The sequence below is a fragment of the Dermacentor albipictus genome, chromosome 8 (genome assembly GCF_038994185.2).
Source record: "Dermacentor albipictus isolate Rhodes 1998 colony chromosome 8, USDA_Dalb.pri_finalv2, whole genome shotgun sequence".
NCBI lineage: Eukaryota > Metazoa > Arthropoda > Arachnida > Ixodida > Ixodidae > Dermacentor > Dermacentor albipictus.
In genome coordinates, this window is record NC_091828.1 from 69,969,840 (window position 1) to 69,996,788 (window position 26,949).

A 26,949-nucleotide genomic window follows, 5' to 3' on the forward strand; every position below is an offset into this window, starting at 1 on the left:
GTTGTTGACAAAAGTTAGGTCGGGCGTAGAGTCCCTGCACGTGGACGTTCCACAGCGGGTGGGGAAAGTCGGATCTGTGATCAGGCACAGTCCCAGGTCCGTGGCAAGGTTCCATAACCCCTCACCTTTCTTTGTATTCCAAGCGTATCCCCACGCTTGGTAGGGGGCATTAAAGTCCCCTCCAATGATGAGCGGAGAGCTCTTTGCGACTGCGAGTGCCTTGTTGAAAAGTGCCCTAAAGCTTTGTTTCTTGTAGGTGGAACTGCTCTAAATGTTCAGGCAGAAGATACTCTGCGCCCTGCCCTTGTGCCTTTTGAGTATGACTTCTACTAGAATATACTCGATTTTACTCAATCCGAGATGGATATCGTGTTCGATAAAGGGTAGCTTTTTGTCAACGAGGGTGGCCAATCCCCTTCCGGAATCTTTTTCTCTACATACCGATTTGTACCCGGTTAGCTTTACTTCGTCCGCTAAAGTTTCCTGCAGCATAATTACTTTTAGTTTGACCCCCATCGATCTAATTAATTGGCGCAGCGATACCTTTTTGTTGTGGAATCCGCGACAATTCCACTGCCACACACTAAAACTGTTGGCGCTATCCATGATTATTGAATGGGTTAATTTCGCTGTTACCCGCGATCGATCTCTTTGGAGCGCCCCCTGACGTTCCGGAGAGCGATTTTACGCTTTCTGATTCTGACGGCAAGAATTCGTCGTCGTCGCATTTCGTCTCGAGTTTCTTGAATCGCTGTTCGGCCGTTAACCTCCATTTCCATAGTTTATCCACTTTAAAGTTAGTCCTTTCCGTCGTTTCTCTAATTTCTTTGATTACCTCTTTCAGCTCGCTGAGGACTGAGAAAACCGAGTCAGTTTCGGGGCTTACTGCTCTTTTTTTCGGGGCGGGGGAGTTATCTCCCTCGCTTGGTTCGTTGCTTTGACCTACTGGTCTGGCTACTGCTACGCTGGCAGGGCTCGGCTGTGCCTTCTTTGTCAGTTCTGCTACCTGTTTGGTCAGCTCTGCATTAGCTTTACGCAACGAGTTTACCTCCCTAATCAACTGTTCTATTCTGGCATCATTGCTTTCAGTCACCGCTGGCGTAGTGGCGCCACCAACTATTCTCACCGTACCTTTGACTTTATCCGCCCAGGTGGTCCCAACTGTCGGCTTGGCACCGGGTGTTCCATCTTCTAAGAGCGCCTGGGCTCCTCCCGACTTGGAGCGGCTTCTCTCCCTCGCGGCCGATCGCGACCGGGCGCGTTCCCTTTGCACGTGCAATCCTCCCGACTTCGAGCAGCTTCTCTCCCTCGTGACCGATCGTGACCGGGCGCGTTCCCTTCGGCGAGCTCGTACCACATAGGGTGTTTGAAATCTCTGCTTGCACATCTTGTCTCCGGTGGGATGGTCTCCTCCACAGAACTTGCACTTGGGCGTGCAAACGTGGTGCGCTCGTGGGTTGGGGGCTCCACACCCTCTACACTGAACAGAGTCCGGCGTGGGGCACACGTCCGAGCGGTGTCCTACCCTACCTCAAGTGAAGCACACATCAAATTGTTTCCTGTAGAGATAACATCTCAACAAGGTCGGCCCGTAGCGCACCAAGTTTGGCACTTTCAGTCCATCGAAGAGGACGATGACTGAGCCTGACGTGTTGATGCGCTTGGCGGCCAAAGCGAGCGGGTTGCGCTCATGCACGATATTCCTTGTGATAGTAGACTGGGAGTCCCTGATGTCGACTTGTCTAATCACCCCTTTGCACGTGGCGTGCGGGGCCGTCTCGTACGCATTGACCTCGTACTCCGTTTCCACGATTTTGAAGGACTTCATTATCACGTACCTTGCCGCATTGTCTGGTTCAGGCGTGCTCACCACCACGATATTTTGCGTGAAGTTGGGGCACACCATGTCTTCACTTGCTTGCTCTGCCGTTAGGCAGAGCAAGCAAGTGTCATCGGTGTCATCGTTGTCATCGGTGCGTCACCACATCGGCACTGCGACAGGGCGCCACGCTGCATAGACGGAGTCTGAGCTCTGGTGAAGGCGATGGGGGTCGCACAAAGTTCTTGGTGGTCGCGGCTGACAGTGATGCTGCGGACGAATGTTGCACGGCCTCGTGGCACAAAGTACGCGAAAGAAGCAAACGCGCATGTTGCAAGGTGACGCGCGGTTGTGTCGTCAATGCTTGCGTCGCCGTGGCGGGGACGCCTGAAACCTGAGATGCATTGGAAATGTGGTCGAGGGACGTGAGCTATACGCTCGGTGAGGTGCCGTCGGCGCCGTATTTTCGCGAGTGGTAATGGGTGAACCTCGCGCATGCCATTTCGGCGTCATTGCGACCGGAAAGCGCGTGGTGTGGTAGCTCGCCTGGTGATTGGACACGACCGTTCAGGGATCATGAGGGCGATCGCTGGAGACCACTCGAGCCGTACTCGGCCGTGATGGAATTGACTTCGCTCGTGTGTTCCTATGACGCATGCATTACAATAGCCCCGGCATCATGTAGTGGCTGAGATGGTGCGTAGCATAACAAGGGCCACAAGCGAACCTGCTTGCTCTGGTTTCCTTAAACCACATATGCTACCTCTTATCTCATTTAGGTTTAAGATATAAGGAATTTCGTTTTTGGGATGCAAGGCCAAGTTCAACCGTCCCACTCCTTTTCAGCACATAATTACTTATGCCCTTAATCTGTCAACTGTTTGTCTATAGCGAAATGGGACGACGTTTTTCGCGGCATCGACGTTGGCAAGGCACCCATTGTTTTTTTTGTTTTTTTCTCTACACCGACTTTTAAGCGCGTATAACGAATGTTTTCCTCAGAAAATTAGAGAATGGCCGCGCAAGGCCAGGAAACCTCGGCTTACATCAGAGCGCCTAAAAGCTATAAAACCTTACAGTGCACTTTACGAGCGCTTCTAGAGCGAAGCTGTATATTCCTTGGCGAAACACTCGTGGTCCGACCACAGAAACCCTACTGCGGGGGTATGAGCCATTGTTTAGGAGGGTATATGCCATTGCATTCATCTTACGTCAAGGATGGACAACCGTCGCGTCGAAGCCCCGTAATTTGCTCAAATTAAGTGTGATTTTGCAAAACCAGTGTCATCGCACCGCGGCATCACGTTTATGAAGCTATATGCTTCACTTCAAAACCATTTTCGAACCTGTGAGTTTATTTTGTGCACTACCGCGAGGACTTTTATGCCCGAAGCGGGTGCTACGTCGGCTAACCTTAACGCTGTACCAGCCGAAGATTTCGTCACTTGGACGGACGCCGGGGCTCCCACCGGCACAGAGACATCTACCCAAGTCTTGCCAACGGCACTACAATGAATTGCGAAGTGATCGTTCGAGAAATCGACACCTTGGAGGTGTCCGTCAGGAACGGGTGGTGCGACATTGCCCCACGAAGAGCGACCAAGCGTAAGTCTAACCTCAACATGGCTGCCAACGTGGCAGCCTCCGGCGCCAGAGCGAAAGCACTCAAGCCCATGTCGGCCCGTAAAGAAATTAACATGGCAAGTAGAATGCCCTTACTCCCGCAAAACGAGACCAAAGTAGTAATTCGCAGTCGCGGCGGACTGAACATCGCCAAAACCGGACAAGTGGGATTTGTGCAGGCCATTCAAGAAGCAGCCGGACTCGAACCGGTGCAGTGCGACGGGGACACGATTTGCCCCAACCTCAAGCAGAACATTACGGTCGTGAGTTCCCCGCTACCCGAGAACGTCAACGGATTCAGAGCGTCACCATCGGCTGGCAGACGTACGAGGCCTTCTCCTACCAGACTGCACCGGACGACACGTGCAAGGGAGTCATTCGCAACATTCCGCTCCACCACACGCAAGAAACAATAAGCAGGTCCATCGTCAACCCGAGAAACGCACTCGCACTGGCGGTGAAGCGCATTAAGGAAATCGGGACGGTGATCGTAGTCTTCGAAGGACACAAAGTTCCCAACCACGTGATGTACGGATGTGCATGGGTAGAGTGCTCGCTCTACAGGAAGCAGATCACCATACGTCAGGCTTGCGGCAAACTAGGGCACCGAGCAGACGTATGCCCCACACCGGAGAAGCAGACTTGCAGGGATTGCGGCATTCCAGACCCCGGAGAAGATCACGCTTGTGAAGAAGTCTCTTGCGCGCTGTGCGGCGAGAAACACCCCACGGCCAGCAAGGAATGCAAGAGCAGATACCAGGTCCCGTACGTGGTACGCAAACGAAGAATCGAGAACAAGCAGGCAGCCATGGCGTCCAAGAAACTTCGAGAAAAAGCGACGAGTCTCTTAAGGCAGAACGGCACAGGTGCGGCGCAGCATCCAGAAGGACAGCGCGAGCCCAGAGGACGCTCCAGATCCAGAGCGAGCTCGGGATCCGCATCGGCCAGGAGAGGTCGCAGGAGCCGCTCCCGCACACTCGGGAGCCGGGGCCGCTCGACCTCGGGCGTGCGCTTCGCACCCGCGGCCGGAGCTAACAGCTGGGCCCAGTGAGTCAAGGCGACAACGGGATGCCAGGCCTCGGCAACGGCAGGGACGCTGCCCACTAACTCCGGGCCACTGAGGGACCAATCTCAGGTGAGCTTGCAAGCGCGGCCAGAGAATAATGAACACAAAGACATCTTAGAGAGAATCAAAGCACTCGAGCACGAAAAAGCTTAACTCAGACGTACAATGACAGAACTGGCTAACGAGAATAGATTGCTTAAAACGCAAATTAGCTCACCAACTGCACAGACACAGGACATGCACATGGACACTTCATCCAGTCCGAATCCCTCCAGCGTAGCGGAATCAGAAACGACTAGTCAAAGCCCACCCGCGGGCACACCAGCCACCAAGAAACGCAAGGCCAAGACCACGGAATGCGACACGCCTGCCAAGGACATAGACGGTAAATTGGACAAGATCCTTAGTACCCTAGGTCAACTACAATTCGATGTCGAGTAACTAAAGAAGGGGCACGACAGACTAGTAGAGGCGGTCGATGGCCTAACGTGCAGGGTAGAAGTGATGGAGAAGAGCTTCGGTGCCAGAATCGAGGGCCTCGAAAGGACCATTTTTACTCACTCCACGGCACCGGTGAACTCCCCTGCCTCCCCCATAGTCAGAAGGAACACTGCAACAAGCGATATCGTCACACCCGAAATGGCGGTAAAGTCCGCAGCCGTAGTAGAAAGTAAAAATGGAGAAGGCAAATAAGTGAGAACCAGCCGAAGGGCTCCAAGCGCAAACGAACAATCAAGGCAAGCTCATAATATGGCAATGGAATTGTCGCGGGTTCCGCAAGAAGAAATCGGTCTTGCAACAGCACATCAGACACACTACAGACAAGCCGGACATCATACTCATTCAAGAGACCAACACCGACACACCAACACTTCCGGGATATGAAACAATTGTCGTTCCACCAACAAAAGCCTGCAGCGGCGTAGCGACGTTTGTCAGTAACAGGCTCGTGTGGGCCGAAATTGACAGAAGTATTCCGGACGGCAAATGGGAGCACTTGTTCATAGAAGTCTTTCCCAAAGGCAAGAAGGCTAAGAGCATACTAGCACTGAACATGTACAGCAGCCCGAACCGCAGAACGGAAAGTTTCAGAAGACTGTTGAAGAAGGCCAGGGACAAAGCCGGGGACAACCCACTGATCATTGCCGGAGATTTCAACGCCCCAAACGTAGAATGGGGCTACGGCGTCACCAGCGACAAAGGCAGAAATCTTGCCACCGATGCGGAAGAGATGGGCCTCAACCTTATCACGTCCGCGCTCTACCCTACCAGGAGGGGCAACTCGGTCTCGAGGGACACCACTCCAGACCTCACATTCGTTCTCAACACCGAGGGGGCCACCTGGCATAATACCGGCGACGACCTCGGCAGCGACCATTACATTGTGGAAACGTCAATGGCAATCGCCTTGAAACCACTACGAAAGTGGAGATACACGGATTTGGATGCGTTTAGAAAGATAAGAAAGGAACGTACCGACAAGCCCGCTACACTAGAACAGTGGACGCAAGAACTAAAGGAGGACGCCCGAAACGCGACCCAGGAAATAGAAACAGATGTCCAGACAATCTGGATGGACGCAAAGCTCGCTCACATGCTGGAAGCGAAAAGATCCATACTGCAGAGATGGCGTACCCAGAGACTCAAAAGAAGACTTAGGAAAAAGATTGCATTACTGAACAAGGACATTGAGCACCACTGAGTAGTACTCTCCAACCAACAATGGGACGAAGTATGTGCAAGGGCCGATGGCAGCGTGACATATGGAAAAACATGGAACTTACTCAAACACCTTCTTAACAAAGGTCAAACCAGGAGCTCCCAGACCAAGGCCGCTGACAAGATAGCGAAACGTGAACTGGAAACCTCCAACGAGCAGGAATTTATGGCAAGACTTGCCGAAAGATACATGCCACTCTCGAGCAGCCACGAAAACGAGGCCGAGGCATCCGGTTCCCCGTACACGGGAGCGGACAACCCCGACCTCGATGAACCCTTCACCCTGCATAAAATCAGGACCATCCTCCAAAACTTGAATGGCACATCGGCCCCAGGTCCGGACGGTGTTAGTAACAAGGCCCTTCGTAACTTGGACGAAGACTCCGTCCGGTTCCTAGCGGATCAAATCAATCAGGTCTGGGCTTCCGGCAGGGTCCCACCGGAATGGAGGAACGCCACCACTGTTCTCGTTCCAAAGCCCAACAAGCCCTCGGGCGTCGAGAACCTCAGACCCATATCACTCACGTCGTGCGTGGGTAAGGCGGCGGAACGCGCCATTCAGAACAGAATCTCCAGATTCCTCGAAACCAAGGGACTGTTACCACACACCCTCAGCAGATTTAGACCCGGTCTATCAACTCAAGACACCATGATTATAATCAAGCACCAAATCATTGATGACCTCATTAGAAACGCCAAGGCCATTCTTGGGTTGGATCTAGAGAAAGCGTTCGATAATCTCTCTCACCAATACATTGTGGACACCATTTCCGAACTCAACCTCGGAGCTAGGTTCCACTCGTACGTCAAGTCATTCTTGGATAACAGGACGGCTACGCTCCGATTTGCCGACCTCTCCACGGAGACACTCTCGCTGGGGAGCAGGGGCACTCCCAAAGGCTCGGTCATCTCCCCTATTCTTTTCAACCTTGCCATGGCGGGACTTGCTGAGAAACTAGGGCAGATCCACGGGCTCGAGCATACCATATACGGAGATGACATCACCATGTGGGTGTCCAAAGGAACCCCGGGCATGGTGCAGGGCATCTTGCAAGAAGCAGTGAACGCCATAGAAGGATTTCTAATTCCCACAGGACTCAGATGCTCGCCTACCAAGTCGGAGCTGCTTGTACGCAGACCCACGCAGAAGGGCCGCAGGCCATACTCGTCAGACTTCGATTATAATCAAGAAATTACCGTACGAACCACTTCGGGAATCGCCATACCGTGCGTCGACAAAATCAGAGTCCTGGGTATGATCGTAGAGACTGAAGACGTCAATGCCTCTACGGTTCAGAAGCTCATCACCAAAACTAACAATGCTATTGGGCTCATCAGAAGAATTGCCAATAGACACAGGGGCCTCAAGGAACATACTCTCATCAAACTCATACACGCGTTCATCACCTGTCACTTCGCATACGTTGCGGATAGGCTCAATTTGACACGATCTGAAAGAGACAGACTGAATGCCCAAATCAGAAAGGTCACCAAGCAAGCCCTCGGCATTCCAACCAGCACCAGCAACGAGAAGCTGGGGCATCTGGGCATGCACAACACCCTGGATAAAATTGCCGAAGCCCAGCAGCGCGCCCAGCATGCTAGGCATTCGACGACGCCTCCGGGGCGCACGATCCTAGAGAAGCTAGGCTTTGCACAAGGAGACATAGAAAAACATTTTGCGGACCTCCCGCGGGACATCCGCGCCAAGATCACGGTCCGCCCTATACCCAGAAACGTACACCCCGAAAACAACAGAGGCAAACGACAAGCGAGAGGAGAATTCCTTCTCTACCAAGCCTTGGCGAACCGTGAACGCTCAGCTTTCGTGGACGCGGCGGCATACACGGGAAACAAAGCTTTCGCAGTGGCGGTTGTGGGCGGCCGCGGATCCACAAGATATGCAGCCACGGTAATTGCAAGGAAGCCTGAACAGGCCGAACAGGTTGCGATCGCTGTTGCGCTCACCGACGACAATCTTTCCCATATCTACAGCGACTCCATAGCCGATATCAGAGCTTTCCAATAGGGCACGGCCTGCGCACAGGCTCTCAGAATTGCTTCAAAGAAAGAGATTCAGAACCACTTCATATACTGGTTCCCAGCACACTTAGGACCAAAGATCGGCGACGTCCCCAACCTTAACGAGGCGGCACACGAGGCTGCGCGCGCGTTTACAGACCGCGCGGCTTCACCCAACCACTCGGAGAATAAGGACGCGCCCACTACATGCAATGAAATCACTAACCACTACTACCAACAACGCAGACAGTATAGCACGCCACACCGCACGCTCACTCGAGCTCAAGCGGTTACACTCAGAATGCTACAAACACACACATACCCCACGCAAAATAGATTACACCATTACATGCCTGAGCTCTAGGACAAGTCTCATTGCACCAATTGCAATACATCCCTTAACGTATATCATTTACTCTGGGCGTGCTCGCAAGCTCACGTAAACTAAGAACAGGACAAGCGCAAGCTTGAAGAAGCAATCCGGAGCGAAGAACTCGCTCCCAAACTATGGGCCATCCAGCAGGTCCACGGCACCGCCAAGAAACTCAACCTCCCGGTTCCGTCGCGGGAGACGCCCACTCCATGAGAGCCCAAAGCTCTCGTGGCCTGCAGGACCTGAATAAAGTTGATTTCCTTCCTTCCTTCTCGTTGGGTTGGCATAGAAATGCCTATGCATATAGAACATATACATTCATCTACGTATCATTCCAGGGAAGAGACACAGTGGGGAACGGGGTTTAAGGCAACATCATAGTGACATAATTACCTCACAGCAAAGCAGGGGCGCGCCATTGGCTTCGCCGGCAGTGACGTTGTTTATCTCTCACCGCAGACCGCGCTCGCAGCGATCTCTCTCCGACTGCGTAAGAGGTTCAAATATGTGTCCCTGTCTTTAAGTAAATTAAATGTGCTGCCGCGGTGTCTAACTTGGTAATTGCAGCGCATAACCGCGTCATAAACACTATTAGATGGGTCCATGACAGCTTCCGCTGTAAAAAATACATATATATAAATATACACGGAGTTTGTACCTCGCTGGATAGATTCTATATAAATAAAAAACTATTCCCATTATCCACAACTCCTTAATTGTTACCCTGATGACGGCGAAATACGCGCGTGGTGACTGTGTATATGTGCCCTTGAACAAATTTGCCTGATTCTATATTTCATGCGTTGGATTTGCCCCTGCAATGGAGATACTTTAAATCAGTTTATTTTTTCTCATTGAATAGCGGCAAATACTCAGTGACAAAACCAGATAACCGTGTTGGCATCAAAAAGGTTCAATGAGAAGCGCCACATACACAGTGGCACATAGACAGTGAACGAAGCTGATCCAACGATCGTTTTGAAGCCACTTCCTTAACTATAGCAGCCGGTGCGTTACCCATAAAGCCATGCACTACGAACTGAACCAAGTTGACGTGAAAGAAGCTACCTGCCGATAGACAAAGAAGCAGAGACACTGACAAACATGCAGCGAACTTCGTGAAAATTTCGAAGAATGCGAATTTTACTATAACTGAAATAGTCTGCTCTCGGTTTATCCAACCAATCCCGCATTTTCTTCCCACAGCACTTGCGCTCAATGCACCTGTCCGCCCGGCGAGAAGAAGTGCCATCTTCTCGGCAACAAGTGCCATTGTATCGATGGGAAATACTACATGCATGGTTCCGACGAATGTGTCCAAAATGCAGAGGACTGTAAGTTCGTCAGCCCGGCGAGGTAAGACTTCCATTTATGTCTGTTACGAGCGTGCCAGTGACATTGAATTTTGAAAAATTGAAGTTTTGAAGTTGAAAAAAGACGATGCCACGTTGAAATGCAAGAAGCAACTACTCGAATGTTCCGTTCTTTTTTATCCTCGTGCGCTCGTTCCGCTCGCACCTTCTCGGACTTCGTTGTCATCGGTGCGTCACCGCATCGGCACTGCGACAGGGCGCCACGCTGCATAGACGAAGTCTGAGCTCGGGTGAAGGCGATGGGGGTCGCACAAAGTTCTTTGGTGGTCGCGGCTAACAGTGACACTGCGGACGAATGTTGCACAGCCTCGTGGCACAAAGCACGCGAAAGAAGCAAACGCGCATGTTGCAAGGTGACGCGCGGTTGTGGTTGTGGTCGCGGATGCGTTGGAAATGTGGTCGAGAGACGTGAGCTATACGCCCGGTGAGGTGCCGTCGGCGCCGTATTTTCGCGAGTGGCAATGGGTGAACCTCGCGCACGCCGTTTCGGCGTCATTGCGACCGGAAAGCGCGTGGTGTGGTAGCTCGCCTGGTGATTGGACAGGACCGTTCAGGGATCATGAGGGCGATCACCGGAGACCACTCGAGGCGTACTCCGCCGTGATAGAATTGACTTTGCTCGCGTGGTCCTAGTGACGCATTCATTACAATAGCCCCGGCATCAAGTAGTGGCTGAGATGGTGCGGAAAACTTGGCATTTCCTGAATGAATATTTAACTGGACACTAGAAAATAGGGCAATGTTTGAGAAGAGTGACTGACCCTCATGACCGGTGAGCCTCGGGCCTCGCATTTTCGCGGTCAGCCCAGCCGATTTGTAGACATTGGTTCTGGTCTGTTGGTCGTCGTCTTTTGAAGCGCCATCATCAAAGAGGCCGTGGTATGAGGGTGAATCGACCAAGGGACAGGACATGCGTGATGAATCGCGGGTGGCCTCTACTTTCGTGTCGCTCACGCCAGTGTACAGAGAGTGAGTCCCAGTGGCGCTGAAGCCATGCGTGGTAGGGCCCGAGCATGGAAAGGACTTGGCTTTTGGTGACGCAAGTTCTTGGCGCTGAAAAGGAGCATCTTGAAAGCCAAAGTCGACTGTAGTGGTGATGGGCTTATTGTGAGGCGTGTCACCCTGACGAAAAGTGGTCAACTGAGGCCGCCCAGGAGACTTGGGAAGACTTAGCTGACTTGCGTTTTATGACGGCGGTGCTGGGGAGCTGTACAAAAATCGGTTGTAGGACCGCAGGCTTGTGCAGAACGCGGCAGGAATGACGGACCGCGATAAGTAGTTGCCGTTCGGGTAGTAATCAATGGAGGTCGCGCTGCGGAGGACGAATGTATCTGCAGTTGTCGCTTGACAGCAGCGAGAATGGTCGCGGCACTGCCGGTGCTCGTGGGGCCCACACGAAGGTTCGCAGCCCGCACGAATGTCGCAGTGAGTCGCAAATTATATCAAATTGTAGTTCTAAACGACAGAAGAAACTAGAATTAGTCGCAGAGCAGGTCGAATTAATGGTATGGGGGTTATTGGCGCGAATATAGCTGGAAATTAACACCATTGCACCAGATACTGTGCAGTATATGACATATTTGTGGGTGGAAAAAAGGTGTGTCAACCAAACTCGACGCGAAAGAGAATGTTGAAGTTCCTGCGCGTAGAAAAATCGAATTAAAAACATTCCAAAATAATAATTGAAGAAGACGGTTCGAGAAATAAATATTTATTAGCAATGCAACGAAGGAACTAGCCCAAATAGTGCAAAAATTTAATTAATTTCTACAGCGTTTTATCTTTCCTTTTCCCCTAATTTCAGTACATATAAATATATCTAACATTACGTTGACCTTTTCTTCTTTTTCATTGACGTTATTGTTTTTTCAGTCACGTATATTTGCAAAGGTTCTAACTACGAAATTAATGACTTTCGTTGTTTGTGTTCAATGCAGACATTTTCCCACATGTACTACTTCTCAGAAGTGCCATTTACGTAAACTACGGAGTCTTTAAAATGCTCAGGTTCTGGGTATCATGCCTTATGTCACTCTCAGGGATTTCAACAGCTGGAATCCGAGAAACTCGCTTTCGGTATTGGAGTTATTGGCATATTTGCTTTCCTTGGTTGCGAGAGAGACCCTAAACGCCATTACACGGTACAAACACGGTACAACCAAAGGTATATGGAGAAGGGACAGTTTCTTCTGTCTGAAAAATACAATCGGCAAAGCTCTCAAGCTCGTTTCTGGCAGCATATAAATAAAGGTTATATGCAAGTGCTCGCATTGTGGAAGAAAACAAAATGCATCATGGAACTGAGAAAATATTCTCTCATGACTCGCTTATGGCGTGGCCTAGTGACCGGTGAAACACAGCAAAATATATTAAATGCGATATGTCAATTACGCCGCAAGAACTTCCCTCACTTGTGGGAAGGCTTGCTAATGCTAGAATGACAGAAAGCTAAGCTAGTTGGTAAGGATTCATTATGCAAAAAAGGTGAGGCGTGCAGAGAGGGCACAAGAGTAGAGACGTGGACCACACGAAGGCCGAACCCCGAACACCGCCGAATCAACAGGAACTCGTGTGTCCTGTCTGCACGCCTCACACTTTTTGCTAATGTTATGCGTTTTTCGCAACAGATTCTGCAACAAAATGGTGGCCGTCGTTCAGGTCCCCGCTGGCTTGTAGATATTCTTTAGGGACACACGCAGGTGATATACGTCAAAGCCCATTTCCACATTTTTTTTTTGTTTCAACAGCTGGTCGTGAGCTTTTTGCGCGAAGTTTCACTGCTTGCAGGTGCGCATAAATGGAAATCATAAATGCTTCTGTTTCATAGGTGAAGGTACTTGTCGCATTAAAAACAACCTTAGACATGAACTAAGACGCGCGCTAGAAAAATTTCGGCGTTGGCCGCTGTCTGCATCTAAAAATGAGCAACCACAATGTGTAGCTTTGCAACCTTGAGGTGGTGTAAGGAGGGGGAGTGAGTACAAGGAAGAAGAGATAACTTTTTTCATTGAACGTTTCTTCAAGCATTCCACGGCCCCAGAGTTACCTCTAAATTGTACGTCTTGCGCATACTCTTCACCCGCGTCTTCGACGTCAGCAGAATTAACGAACTCAACTCTGGCAACGTCATCCTGCTAGTGGTGGTTTCAGTCGTTATGTGAAAAGTTTCTCTGTGGATCTTCTCCAGGAGCTTTCCCGTAGATCGCTTTTTTTGCACAGTCTATTTTCACCTCATAAAACGGGGAAGAAGGCAGCTTAATAAACTCTGCAGCGATATGTGAGTATTTAACAAGCTAGCCAAGCCGAGTCCTGCTGCGCGCTGCGTTTCCAACTCGTCACCGTGACGCATAGTACACGTTTGTGACCATACGCAACTTTCGGCACGAGAAAGGAAGAAATCCATGGAAATTGATCCAAGAAATTGAAACTCAGTATTATCCAGTAGTAATGAAGAGAAGAGAATTGTCTCCTAAGGTCGAGCCGGCGCTGCCCCGTTTTAGACCAATGGCTTTCTTTAGCTGCTTCGGTCACATTCTATGGTTAGTAGGCTATCTCGCACAGAGTGTGGTGCTCTCGCAGCGCGTTGAATCTGCTTTAGAAAACTGAAGAAGCTAACGTTAGCGTCGGGGAGGAGGGTAAAGAGCGAAAAGATGAAACGCGAGTGTGATGGAAGAGCAGAGGCAGGATACTGCCGGATTATTCTATATTCCTCGTATTCTCTTACCGCAGTGCTTGCGCTACATGCGTATGTGGGGACGGCTCTGCAAAGTGCCACTTCCTCGGCAGCAAATGTGAATGCATCAATGGGCAGTTCTACCTTCCTGGGGCCGACCAATGCGTCCGAAATGCGAAGGACTGCGTATTCTCCAACCCCATCATGTAAGAATCACATTTATTCACTATTACGAGCATTCCTAGGTGCAGGGGCGACACAGCGAACGTTTATCTGCAGCTATTTTTTGCGGTTTCACAAGCTTCCGGGGTGTATGGTAGTGGTGGTTAGTAACGCTAACGCGAGTAATTTATGTGGCATTCACCCAAAATAGACCTGAAAATATGTGCTACTGGTGCCAAAAGCGCATAGACGCAATCGACGAATACAATAAAATGCATCATGGAAAGAAGAAAAGAAGAAGTGCATGCAATACTCTCGCTTATGTCATGGGTCGCTGACTGAAGCAATATAGTGCAGTTTAATAAAAGAGGTTTATACAGTTGTGCGTGAACTTTCCCGCAGAACCGACGGGAAGAAACGCTAATGTGCCGCTTGCAAGTAGGTGTGTCTTTCACACAGGCTCGCTCATTCCTAATCGGAGTGGCGGACAGTCCAAATTGTAGCAGATGTGGTGTCGAAGAAACAGCAAACATATCCTGTATGTCCTATATACGAAGACGAAAGGAGTGCCCTTCGTACACCTTTGGAGCACTTAGACGACCGTACTCTAGCAGAGGGGAAGATCGTGGGTGCGTGGTCTCGTGCGTCTGCTATGTGCAAGGACACAAAGGCGCTGGTGCGGTTCTTGAAATGCACCAGCCTCCATGGCCACCTGTGACTGACCCAGTGGTGCACGCTTCTGTGCGTAACAGTGGAGACTGTCACCTTAGTCCTTCCTTCTCCTCTTTCAGTTCCCTTTCCCGCTTCCCCTGTGGAGGGTAGCCAACCGGGCTCAGTCTGGTTAACCTCTCTGCCTTTCCCTTACGACTTTCTCTCTCTCACTCTTCGCGCATAGCCTCGGTGAACGAGGCGTTAAACCATTGTTATGACAGACCAGGACTAGAAATGTCTGCAACAAAGTGGAAAAACTAATTGTGGCAAAACTATTTTCGTGATCAATGTTCGTGTTAATGCGATTAGTTTTCTTAAACATTTTCTTAAAACATTATGTGGCACACGAATGCACTTTCACCTCACGTTAGTGAGCGCTCATATCAACACTTGTGTCCGCTTCAAAATCTATTTCTAGTGGTTATCCACTGTACAATCAAGAGCTTCTATTCGTGTATTGCAATATGTGCGCTAAAGTAATTAGTTTAAAAGGTTGTTTGGTAAAATTTGAAAATTAGATTTCCAGTGTATGCAATGTTTCCCTCATCGAGTAATCCAGCTTAATAAGTACACTTGGGGTATGTGGCACAGATGATTTTTAAACACTCTGATAACCTTACGCGAGGAATGACATTGCGCTTCAAGACATCGCATGTCACGGCCTCAACGGCGGCAGAACTAACGGCCCTGCGTCGAGCACTGGAATTCATTGAATCTGAAAGAGCTAGAAAATGGGCTGTGTTTTGTGATTCAAAACCGGCATTACAGTGCACGCAGTCAGTTCTCCGACACGGATGCCATGACCAACTGACATACGAAATCGCGAAACTTTACCATCATGTCCAACAAAAAGGTCACGAGGTCTTTTTTCAATGGGTGCCTGGCCATTGTGGAATCAGTGGCAATGATTCCGCCGATAACGCTGCTCGTACAGCACATCATGAAGAGCAGAGCGTTCCAATTCCGCTTTCGAGGACAGACGCCGCTAGGCAGCTTCGACACCTGACACGCAGCCTCACACTGACCGAGTGGAACTCGCCAAATTTACGACTTACACGACTGCATCGACTAAACCCCTCCCTGCAACTCCGACCTCCACTCGGACTTCCTCGACGTGAAGCTACGCGTCTCTGCCGCCTTTGGTTAGGAGTTGCCTTCACAAAGGCACACTCTACATTAACTGGAGTGACTGACAGCGGAGCATGCGAGTTCTGTGGCACGGAAGAAAACATCGACCACCTGCTTTGCCACTGTCCACGATACACCCCTGAGAGACAAGAACTTTCCAAAGCTTTTCAAAAACAGGACAATCGGCCGCTTTCTGTGCAGGTGCTGCTCGAACACCGCCCCCATCGCCCGTCGGACCATACAGCGGTGAAGGCACTTTTGTGCTTCTTAAGGACGACGGGCTTGTGCGACCATTTGTGACTATTATTGCAATTTCTGTAAGGCCACGCACGTCATCGAACTCACTGCAATTTCCTTCCCCCTCTCTCTCCCTGTTATCTTTGTTTTCCCCTTCATTCCCCCTGTGTAGGGTAGCCAACCGGACGTGATTCTGGTTAACCTCCCTGCCTTCTTCTTATCTTTTTCCCTCCTCCCTGATAACCTTAAAACAAAACACCCGCTCTGTACGGCACAAATTCGACTCCACTCAGAGCCGGCATTTTTTGCATGAGTCAAACACATTATACTTTTTAATGTACGTCACGCCATTTCTGGGGACACTTATCTATGTTTGTATGTGTGTTTGTGTCTATCTTTGTATGTATCTAACCGTTGTCCCGCCGCTTGGATCGCTGTGTGGTCCAATGTTTAAAGCAGCATGCTTCTGTGCTGGGAACCGCGTACGAAACCAACCGTTGGACTGATTTTAGTCATCGAGAAAGTGGCAATGTGTACATATGTGCCACTCTTCAACAAACCTCTTACTCACCAACATTGGCCGCTGTAGATGCGGTACTGCGTATGGACCGCTCTTCGATGAAACTCATTGACTTCGACTTTGGTCACTGGTTATGTTTCAGTAGGTGTGGGCCGCTTATCAATGAACGTCTTTGACGCAAACGTATTTGAGTACGCATATGCCAATGGGAATGTGCCTCTCTAAAATGACGAAAAAAAATCGAAGGCCATTTCTTAAAGAAAGATGGTTGAACACGAAGCTTTACGCCAACGCAAACTGAATCAAAGCCCAAAGCCAACGACCACGCAACCAACCCAGGAAATGCTGGGGGCCCCGATGGTACGCATATGTGATTTGATTACTTGTTTAGGATTGCATTTTTTTAACGCTGGAGTTGAATGAGGACACATTTCGCTAGGTTGCATATGCTTTATTTTAGATCATGTAGCCATTGATTACACGCACACGCTCACACTTTCACGGAGGACGACTCTACACCTGCGTTCGCGTGCGGCAACCTATTTTCCTGCCGTACGCTGCACCCGCGGCCTACCCATGGCGACGGCCGTAAATCTACATATTGCGTGACGCGCGTAATGCAATGCAGATATACAGGGTGTCCCACATACCTTGAGCCAAAAATTTTAAAATGAAAGGCACGTGGGAAGCGAATTGAACCGAACGCATACTATTTGCAATAGCCTGTAATAGCTGTAGTAACAATATCATCAGCGATTCGCTGATGATATTGCCTTGCTTAGTAACTCAGAGGACCAACTGCAATGCATGCTCACTGACCTGGAGAGGCAAAGCCGAAGGGTGGGTCTAAAAATTAATCTGCAGAAAACTAAAGTAATGTTTAACAGTATCGGAAGAGAACAGCCGTTTACGATAGGTAGTGAGGCACTGGAAGTGGTAAGGGAATATATCTACTTAGGACAGGTAGTGACGGCGGATCCGGATCATGAGACGGAAATAACCAGAAGAATAAGAATGGGCTGGGGTGCGTTTGGCAGGCATTCTCAGATCATGAACAGCAGGTTGCCATTTTCCCTCAAGAGAAAAGTTTATAACAGCTGTGTCTTACCAGTACTCACGTCGGGGGCAGAAACCTGGAGGCTTACGAAAAGGCTTCTACTTAAACTGAGGACGACGCAACGAGCTATGGAAAGAAGAATGATAGGTGTAACGTTAAGGGATAAGAAAAGAGCAGATTGGGTGAGGGAACAAACGCGAGTTAATGATATCTTAGTTGAAATCAAGAAAAAGAAATGGGCATGGGCAGGACACGTAATGAGGAGGGAAGATAACTGATGGTCATTAAGAGTTACAGAATGGATTCCAAGGGAGGGGAAGTGTAGCAGAGGGCGGTAGAAAGTTAGGTGGGCGGATGAGATTAAGAAGTTTGCCGGGACAACATGGCCACAATTAGTACATGACGGGGGTAGTTGGAGAAGTATGGGAGAGGCCTTTGCCCTGCAATGGGCGTAACCAGGCTGATGATGATGATGACGATAGTAACTCAGACAATTTCTTCTGGTCCCCATAACTCACTACTCAAGTTTAACTACCCAACTTTTCAATTATTGACTGAGGACCTGAACTATGTTACGTAGATTCGTAGGGCACCTTCAGAAACCACCGATCGAGTTGTTTCCTTTACGATACGTCTCACGTGTTCCGTTTTCCCGGATTTCAAAGACCGCCCGCGAAATGGAACAAGAACCACGTGGCCGAGCGTTTGCGCAGTGGTATTGTGATGCTCTCAAGCGTGCGTTCGGTGAACAAGGTCGGCTGCATCGTGACTGGCGATGACGAAGCGGCAGGGTCCTCTTTATCTCATCGGCAGCGCTCAGCAAGAAGCATGCATTTTCACCGTCATCCGATGGGAGTCGACGTTGCTCACGAAACGCACGCTTAGGAGTAGCACGATACCACTGCGCAAGCGCTCCGTCACGCGATGTTTTTCGTATTTCTCGGGATTTTTGCAACCCGGATAAGAAGGACTACGTGAGACTTATCGCACAGGAAACAACTCGATCCGTGGTTTCTGAATGTGCTCTGCAAAGCTGCGTAACACTCTTGGAGTCGCCAGCCAATAATTACAAAGTTTCCTAATCCAACTGAAATAATTATTCAGTTATGGGGAAAACATTTCTGACTACAGGCTGTGTCGAATAGTACGCGTGCGCTTCAATTCGATTCCGACGCCCCTTTCATTTTTAAATTGGCTCACCTTATATGGGACACCATGTATACAGTTGGTCTGCGCACGCCCGCTGTCTGGGAAGCGCGGCGTTCAACCGTCTGTCTGTAACGAGCCTTCATTTGTTTTCTTAATTCACTTCATTTGTTTTCACATCCTAAGACGACCCCGTCTTCACGCGCACTTGCTATCTCTGATAAGCAGGGAAGCTCAGTTAATAGCGACAGGGGTGGAGCCATGCCTAGCAGACGCTACGTGCGCTTCCCGTGAACTTTGTGCGCATGCGCTACTCTTGCTGAGCTCGTCGCTTCGCGCCGTTATCACGCACAGGCCGGCCGGCCAGTCGACGCTGGCTCGGTACTGCGGATGTTAACTGTAGTGTTCTATGCATACATGTAAGTTGGCTTTCCTGCAATGCGTTTCCGGTGCTAAAGGATGAATCGGCGACACATAGAACCCTTCGCTTTAACATCCTTTAAATTTCTTCAGAGCAGGGCGGAATCTAACCCATGTCACAAGCGTTCCTCCGAGACACCAACCCGATGCTTTAGGAGTGTTGCGCCACAAGTACACTAAGTGTGTGCTGCTTTTCAATGAACGTCGTTCACGCTAACGCTTTAGTGAGCTGTGCCACGAATGAACAGGACATGGGCCGTGTTTCAATGAACCTCTCAAAAACTTGAATCACCGAGCACATTGGCACTGAGTGTTCCGCAAGCGAGGGAACAAGTGTCAGCGTTCGCATGCACCGGCGAACCACGCTTCTGCCTTCGGAGGCTCTGCTCAGTCTTCATGGCAACGCGACTAAACGGCGCAGCGTGTCAAGAAAGAATCGCGAGAGAGGAGCTCGGCTGCCGCATGACGCGCTTCTCAGATTTCGTACGCATCGGTGCGCCGTGCATTTCGGAGTCCACGCGCAGAATTACTTAGCGGCGACGGCGCTAGCTGGCGCCGAGTGTAGGCTCTCGCTGAAGCACATGCCTCATACACAATGGGTTATGATGGTGGCAATAAGTTCTGCAGCTATATTCATTCTATAGTAAATACATTACTGTATACACTCATAGGGAGGTGGGTTCTGTCGAAAGTTTGTGATTGAAGAGTGGTGCACACCAAGTGACACAAGTTGGCATCAAAGCGGTTCGTTGAAGACCGGAACAAACACGTCACGTACGCCGAGACCCAAGTTTCTCCAATGAGTAGTCTTTAACCGTGTTCTCGCATAGCCGGCAAATGCTGCGCCCAGTGACCCAAGTTACCGAAAAAATGGTTAGCAACTAATACAGACAGACAGAAAAATCGTTCCGGAAAGCACGTGAACTATCCTAAGAATGCAAATCGCAATAACGAGAATTGGGTGAAGAGGCCTCCAAAGTGAAACAAAAAGTTTGCTAGCCTTACGCGTTTTCTGCTACAGAGAATGCGGAATTTGAGGGTGTGTCTGTGGGGGTGGTGCCAGGTTGGTGTACTTGTGCTGTGGAGAGCATGCTGACGCAAAACATCTTGTCGAAGGGGCCCAAAGCTCATTTCAACACAAACTTTTTTCCAGAGCCTGCTATTTACGCTTATTGCAGGGCAAAACGTTGGTGTTTTTCTACACCTGCGAAAAATGGACGTCGTAAAACCTTTCTAGTAGAGAAATAGCTGGTCCTTCTCGGACTTTGTAGTACGCTAATCTAAACCCTAATAATGACGACAACAATGCATACCTAGAAGCACTATGTATAAGTGGCCAGGCGCATAGCCAAGCCGCATATATGTGGAGAAAGGCAAACATTATTTCAATATCTATGTCACGTATTTCTGCACTGGAGGATGTCCGAATGATCGACTCTCAGATATTGCAGTAAAACAACTAATTACCTCCACAGCACTGACTGCGCCAAGTGCAAGTGTGCAAACGGTGGTAAACTGTGCACCTGGCCGGACCGCAAGTGTGAGTGCATCAATGGGAGGTACTACTTCCCTGGTTCCAAGCAATGCGTGCGAGATCCTGAGGACTGTAAATCCGACAGCTCAACAAGGTGAGATCAAAGGAAATTCTAGGCTCCTTAAGGAAGCGGATGGTGCGATCGTATTGCCAAGAACAGTTCACTAGAATCAATTTTGTAGGTCATTACCGTAGCGGACAGTTTCTACTACACGAGCGGGGCCAAGGCAAGACGTCGCTGTGCAAACGACAGCCACCATCTGTGGACTTGTCGCCTTTGCCCCCTGCCCGTAAAAAAGTTGCGGCTCTGCAGCAGTGATCCTGAAGTCTTTAACTACGTCTTTCGAAATCAAACGCTTCTGGATAACGGGCCAGCGGTAAAAAAGAAACACTACTTGAGTCTTTCTGATGAGTTTGAGTTGCCGCGTTCGCATTTCACGCTTCACAGCAGCGCATCCCCTGACGTTCATCCGATTGCTTCTCCTGCGGCAAAGAGTATCTTGGTTTTAAATGGAGTCAGCAAAAAATTCGCCTACAGTTAAGATACTCTCTAACGCGAAATTTTAGCGCAGATATATAGGTGTTTTCAATTCGCGATATATTGACTGACGCGGACGAGCCGCCTCGTCCGTCACGTTGCGGAGGGAGAAATGTGTGCCTCGCTAATCGGAAGATCGCGAGAAGCGGTGCGTGGGTGACGCGTGGGTGCGATTAACACCAGCCACCGCAGACAGATTTCCGCTCATGCAGCGCTTTGTTTCCTTATAGACAATGCGTGCTACCCTGACGCCATCTCGTAATCATAGTCGCCGCACTACGCTTTTTTCACGCTTTCGCCGTACCCTTCTCCTCCACTTTGCGCCCCATGGTTCAGCTGCATCCTCCTCCTCCGCTTTTCTTCTCGCGCTTTCTTCGCTATCGCAGCCTTTCATCTCCCGTTGCGCTCGACCGGACGAGTAGGCTGGAGGTAGACCGCATAGGAGGTGGCCCAGTAGAAGCGAAGTAGGGCTGCTCTGATGCTGCTGGGGCGACCCTCCACCTTTCTCCCTCCTACCCTATCTTTCTTTTAATCCCATCTCCCGCACCCTACTGGCGCTGAACCGCGCTCCTGCATGGGTTGCAGAAGATAGTGCCAGCCTTTCCTCCTTCCCCACAGGAACCACTTCTCTCTCTCTCCCTCCCGCTGCGCTCCGCGTTCCCTTTCATTCTTCGCCATGTCCGTTGAGTCAGTTACGAGGGACAACGCCGACGCCCGCCGCGAGAACAGGCGCCTAGGAGCTGCGCTCTACAATGCATTAAGAACGTGAACCGTAGTTGGAGTTGCTGTTATGATGAAATGGAACTTGTGAGCGATTTTTGTGCTGCATTCACTACGGTGCGGAGAGCAGGACGTTTGTGGGGTGATGTGATATATGTAAGGCGACGCCGCACAGTTCATAGCATTAAAAATATATCCAAGAAAATCAAAACAGTGTTCAGCATGGAAGCCAACAAATGGAAACATACTGTGGGATGAAAGTTGGATGAACAAGGCGAACCCACTAAATGTAACGAATCCAGGACGAACATGCCACCTTTGACAAACATTCGTTCACGTAACGAAACGTCTCTCAGCCTGTCGAAGGCCATTTTACCCCAATTTATGCAGCATATGTTTATTCTTATCTTATTCCTCAATACTGCGGGCCATATTCCGGCCTGAGCAGGAATGTAATTGCAATTATTAAGAGAAGGAGAAACACACGCACACCCAAGACGCACAAGTCCGGCAAAATGTTAGAAAAAGCACTGACATCATCGGGCGCTGCACTCATATGACACATAGCAGAGCAATTTTCGAGACAAGCGTTAGCAATACAAAAGGAGTACAAAGGCTTCATCAAACTTCTCCGAGAGTAAGAAAGATCCAGTGCGCAACTGTGCGCGCTGAGAAACTCTGGAGGGTTTGCTTTTTTCGCGAGAATAGGTTGTAGGAAGCCCTTCTGAGTGCGGGCGCGTTGTTCGTCTGCTGATGGACTAAAGATGTGGAGGTGCAGTTATTTTAGTCTTTCCATACGTGATGTACCGCGAGGATTTTATACGTCTTAACTTCCGGCATGCAGCTAAGGCAGGGATACTATCTGCACTCATCATTTCATTAAGAGAATATAGCTTCTGAGATATATATAAACATAAATGAAACCACTTTATTATGAAGCATCTTTAAGTGCTAGATATATTTTTACTGTACGGGTCCTATACGACAGACCATGGAGTATTGATCTAATAAAGGCATCGTGCACTTCGCGCTCAACGTTTAAAATCACCATTGCTAGGTTTCTTGCAATAAGGCTGTAATCCTTTAGTTGCAGTCGTCATTTTGCAAGCACGTTTGGGCAGTCATGCTGCAGGAGGCGTTTCAGACACCAAAACAAATTATTAACACCTGTTAGAATACCCGAAAGCATAGAATCTGCTATAATTTGTAGCAGCGATAAATGGTCGGAATTTAAAACAGCGCGAAAGATGGAACACCAGTAAAAAAAGGATACAAACACGGCGCTAACTCTCAAGGTTTCTTCTTCACAACCACGGAATATACGGGGTGTCCCAGCTAATTTTAGCCAGAATCGTCAAACATGCGAGTGCCACGTAGCTGGTCAGAACCAAGGTAATGTTGCTTGCCGTCGATAAGACATAATCACATTAATTTTTTTATTCTACCTAATTACATAATTAGTCCTAATTAAGTAATCAACTTCTCGCATAGTTTAATTAGAATAAAAGTGTCAATGGGAAAATTGAAGACCGACGTGAAAGACTCCCGATACAGCTTGCTGTTGCTCAATACGTGCTACATAAAAGCGTTTTTTCCGAACGTGGAAGCAGCCCGCAATTGCAAGCAATATTGCCGCGCGACTGGCCGCTCGAGGCACTTCTACATTATCATATACGAACCGGCATAAAACACAGCAAGCTCTCGTGCATAACCTTGTTACCTATAATAATATAGTACGCAGTTAATAAAGTGTTTTCTTTATTATGTTTGTTTTATATAGTCCGAATAGGCTACAAGAAGATGTCTTGTGATGACCACGTCCCCAGGCAAATGTACGAAAGCGTCGCCATCAAAGCGTTTTTGCCATCAGAAAGGTCTTAGCCTACACTGCCAATAGCAGTCAAATATTTTGCAGCACCTTTGCAGCAGTGCGAAAACTGCCTTCTCAGCTTGCGGCGAAGGGCCGCCTTGTAATGTGGTTACGCAGTGAATGCAATTTGGCAGAAGCTGCAAACTCGCACGGTGGCGTTTATGAACTTCTCTTGCACCGCGCCTATCAACAAGCGCAACAGCCTTGCTCCTGATGGGAACTTTTTAATTTTTATGCGAAGCATATTACGAGAGCTCAACCCAGCTCCTCAGGCGCGGCGGTGTCGCCTTCAATACCACGTGACACCGTGACGTCACGACAGAGGAGAAACTGGGCTCCAACTCGCGCCGTCGCTCGCGGCGTCGCGGCGGTATACAAGCAGCTGCGCTTGCCTCTGCTGGACACTCACGAGGTGAGATGCCTCCTGGAGACAGAGCTGCTCGTTGGAATGAGAAGCGAAGGTTGCGGCGTGCTACAGAGACTGATTTTCTAGGTGGCTTTGGCTCAACTCTTGCAAGATGGGCTGGGTGGGAATCGAACCAGGGTCTCCGGAGTGTGAGACGGAGACGCTACCACTGAGCCACGAGTACGATGCTTCAAAGTGGTACAAAAGCGCCTCTAGTGAATGCGGTGTTGCCTTAGAGACGAGATGTTTCTAAGGCTCAGACGTGCGTCGCTTGCTCAGGCGCACATTTCGTTGCCGCGCCGAACGCTGCGTTGCTCGACGCTCACCGCGTCCAATGCGGGGCGCGTAGTCGCTGCGCCATAGCCCATTGTCTTACACCCCTTGGCGGGTCGACGGGAACGCTGTCACGTTCCACTCTTGAAGGCGAAGCAGAGTAACGCATGAGTTGTTTCTTCGTCTAGACAAACGAAATATAGCCAAGCAACAGCAGTTCACCAGGCTAAACAGTGGTTCAACAACTAAAATAAAGGCTAGTATGCTTCGCATCCTGGGCTTAACCTTAGCTAAGTCACAGCCATTTTTTGTTATCTCAGATGTACTGCTCGTAAAACATCTTGCTGTTTCACAAGTATGTAATATTTCACCGTATATAGCAGTGATGAAGATTCTGCTTTGAACACTAAAACCAAAGAAACAGCAAGAGATAGTTGAAGAATGTGTCTTCTGTGTGCGTGCGCGTTCATTTAGATTCTCCACCATGATCTCCTTTGTACTATTGAAGGCCTATTATGTTTTGGTGTATTCTGTTTTGCTTAGTTCAATGTTCATTGAGCTCAAGCGTAGGTCAAGTGCAAGTGCAAGTCTGTGTGTGTGTGTGTGTGTGTGTGTGTGTGTGTGTGTGTGTGTGTGTGTGTGTGTGTGTGCGTGCGTGTGTGCGTGTGTGTGTGTGTGTGTGTGCGTGCGTGCGTGTGTGTGCGTGCGTGCGTGCGTGCGTGTGTGTGTGTGTGCGTGCGTGCGTGCGTGCGTGTGTGTGTGCGTGCGTGCGTGCGTGCGTGCGTGTGTGTGTGTGTGTGTGTGTGTGTGTGTGTGTGTGTGTGTGTGTGTGTGTGTGTGTGTGTGCGTGTGTGTGTGCTTAGCCTATTTTTATGTCCGCTACAGGACGAAGGCTTCTCCCAGCGATCACCAATTACCCCCGTCTTACTAACCGATAACGAGTGGTGCCTGCTGAATTCCTGATTTCAGGACCCCGCCGAATTTTCTGGCGTCCTCGACAGCGCTTCTCTTCCCTTGGTATCCATGCTGCAACTGTGATGGTGAAAAAGTTATCTGCCCTGGACTATTACAGTTAAAGAATGGGTGCCAAGGCGATGGATGCACGGTCGAGGATGGTGGAAAATTAGTTCGTACATATACAGGGTGTTCCAAGTTACATGCACCAAAATTTAAAAGCATGCAAATGCCACGTAGCTGGACCGAACTAACGTGTGGTTGTTTGCAGTCACTTGGAGATACATAGATCATTTTTTGCATTCCGCCTAATTACATAATTTGTCTTAACTAGTCAACTTCTCAAATAGTATACATGGATGAAAAGTGACAATGAGACAATTGTAAAGCAAAACCAAAAACATTCGATACAGCTTTCTGTTTCTCAACACGTACTACATAAACGTGTTTTTCCGAACGTGAAAGAAGCCCGCGAATACAGGCAAAGTGTATCAAGCCGCCAGTCATGCGGAAATATTGCGTTGATTCCCGGGCTCCTTCAATGCACGGAAAAACACTTTTATGTAGCACGTATTCACCAACAGAAAGCTGTATCGGAAGTTTTTGATGTTGCTCTACAATTTTCTCATTGACACTTTTTATCTATAAGTAATATCTGAAAAGTTCAACAATTAATGCAGACTAATTATGTAATTACGCGGAACGCGAAAACTGTGCTTACTACTCCTTGTCAGTTTCCCTTGATGATTCGATCTTTTTCAGGTTGCTGGTCACGTTTACTGTCAGTTCTCCTGAAAGCTGAAGTCAAGCTACAAATGTATTTCTTAAACATTTCCCAAAAAGGTTGAATTCTGGGTCCCTACTTCTTATTCCTATAACTAAACTTTGTGACACTCTTATAACTTTTTGACACTGTTTGTTTCCTTGCAGAAGAAGAGGGATCGAAAGCAGGGCGACAGACGTGATTATCGTAGAAGATGACCACTGATGTCCATCGGGGCACCTGCAGGCCGCACAGCGCCAAGCAACTCACCAACGCAGAACAATAAAAAAAAACTTGATTTCTCGCAAATAAACATGCGATTAATTCGCAGTGTCCTGTTTTTGCGATAGCAAGTATGCGAGCACACTAAGCGCGTTAACACCAACTGCAACTCTCGCTAAATCGACTGCGCATGCGCGGCCCACGTGCGCTATATATATATATATATATATATATATATATATATATATATATATATATATTTCGGAGTGTGATTGCTCCTTCACTCGGCCATTTTCGCAATGAAAGCGCCCGAGTACTCATCGTGTATCTGGAGCCTCAACCAGCGCACGTGGGCCTGTGGGCCATATATATGACGTGGACGACGAGCTCTGTCTGTGCACTTCGCCCGCGACACAAGTGATGTAGGTTATGGGTGCGCGCAGTTTTGTCTGCAAGCTTACGCAATCACTCCAGGTACTCTAGGGACAATAACAGCCACCACATCTAGAAAGAGCCGACGGCTGCGTGAACTACTAAGCGAATTCGGTCTCTTATGGTCCAGACTGGAATGAATGTCGACCACGACTAAAAGCCAGATGAACCAGACTCGCGTTAGCTGG

The 26,949-nt window shown here is 49.2% G+C and overlaps 1 protein-coding gene across 19 annotated transcripts in view; it reads left to right on the forward strand.

Moving 5' to 3' along the window:
• LOC135914492 (kielin/chordin-like protein) overlaps nucleotides 1–26,437 on the forward strand; it is a 584,091-nt gene extending 557,654 nt beyond the window's left edge. For 16 of the 19 annotated variants that reach the window (XM_070523555.1, XM_070523565.1, XM_070523554.1 and 13 more), the window contains 4 exons: nucleotides 9,829–9,978; nucleotides 13,725–13,874; nucleotides 20,525–20,677; nucleotides 26,275–26,437. In XM_070523555.1, the coding sequence (XP_070379656.1) occupies nucleotides 9,829–9,978; nucleotides 13,725–13,874; nucleotides 20,525–20,677; nucleotides 26,275–26,332 (511 nt within the window). In that variant the 3' untranslated portion in view covers nucleotides 26,333–26,437. The remainder of the gene's footprint in view (nucleotides 1–9,828; nucleotides 9,979–13,724; nucleotides 13,875–20,524; nucleotides 20,678–26,274) is intronic. The other 3 variants (XM_070523556.1, XM_070523567.1, XM_070523566.1) reach the window with 3 other exon arrangements.
• The last annotated feature ends 512 nt before the right edge of the window (nucleotides 26,438–26,949 follow it).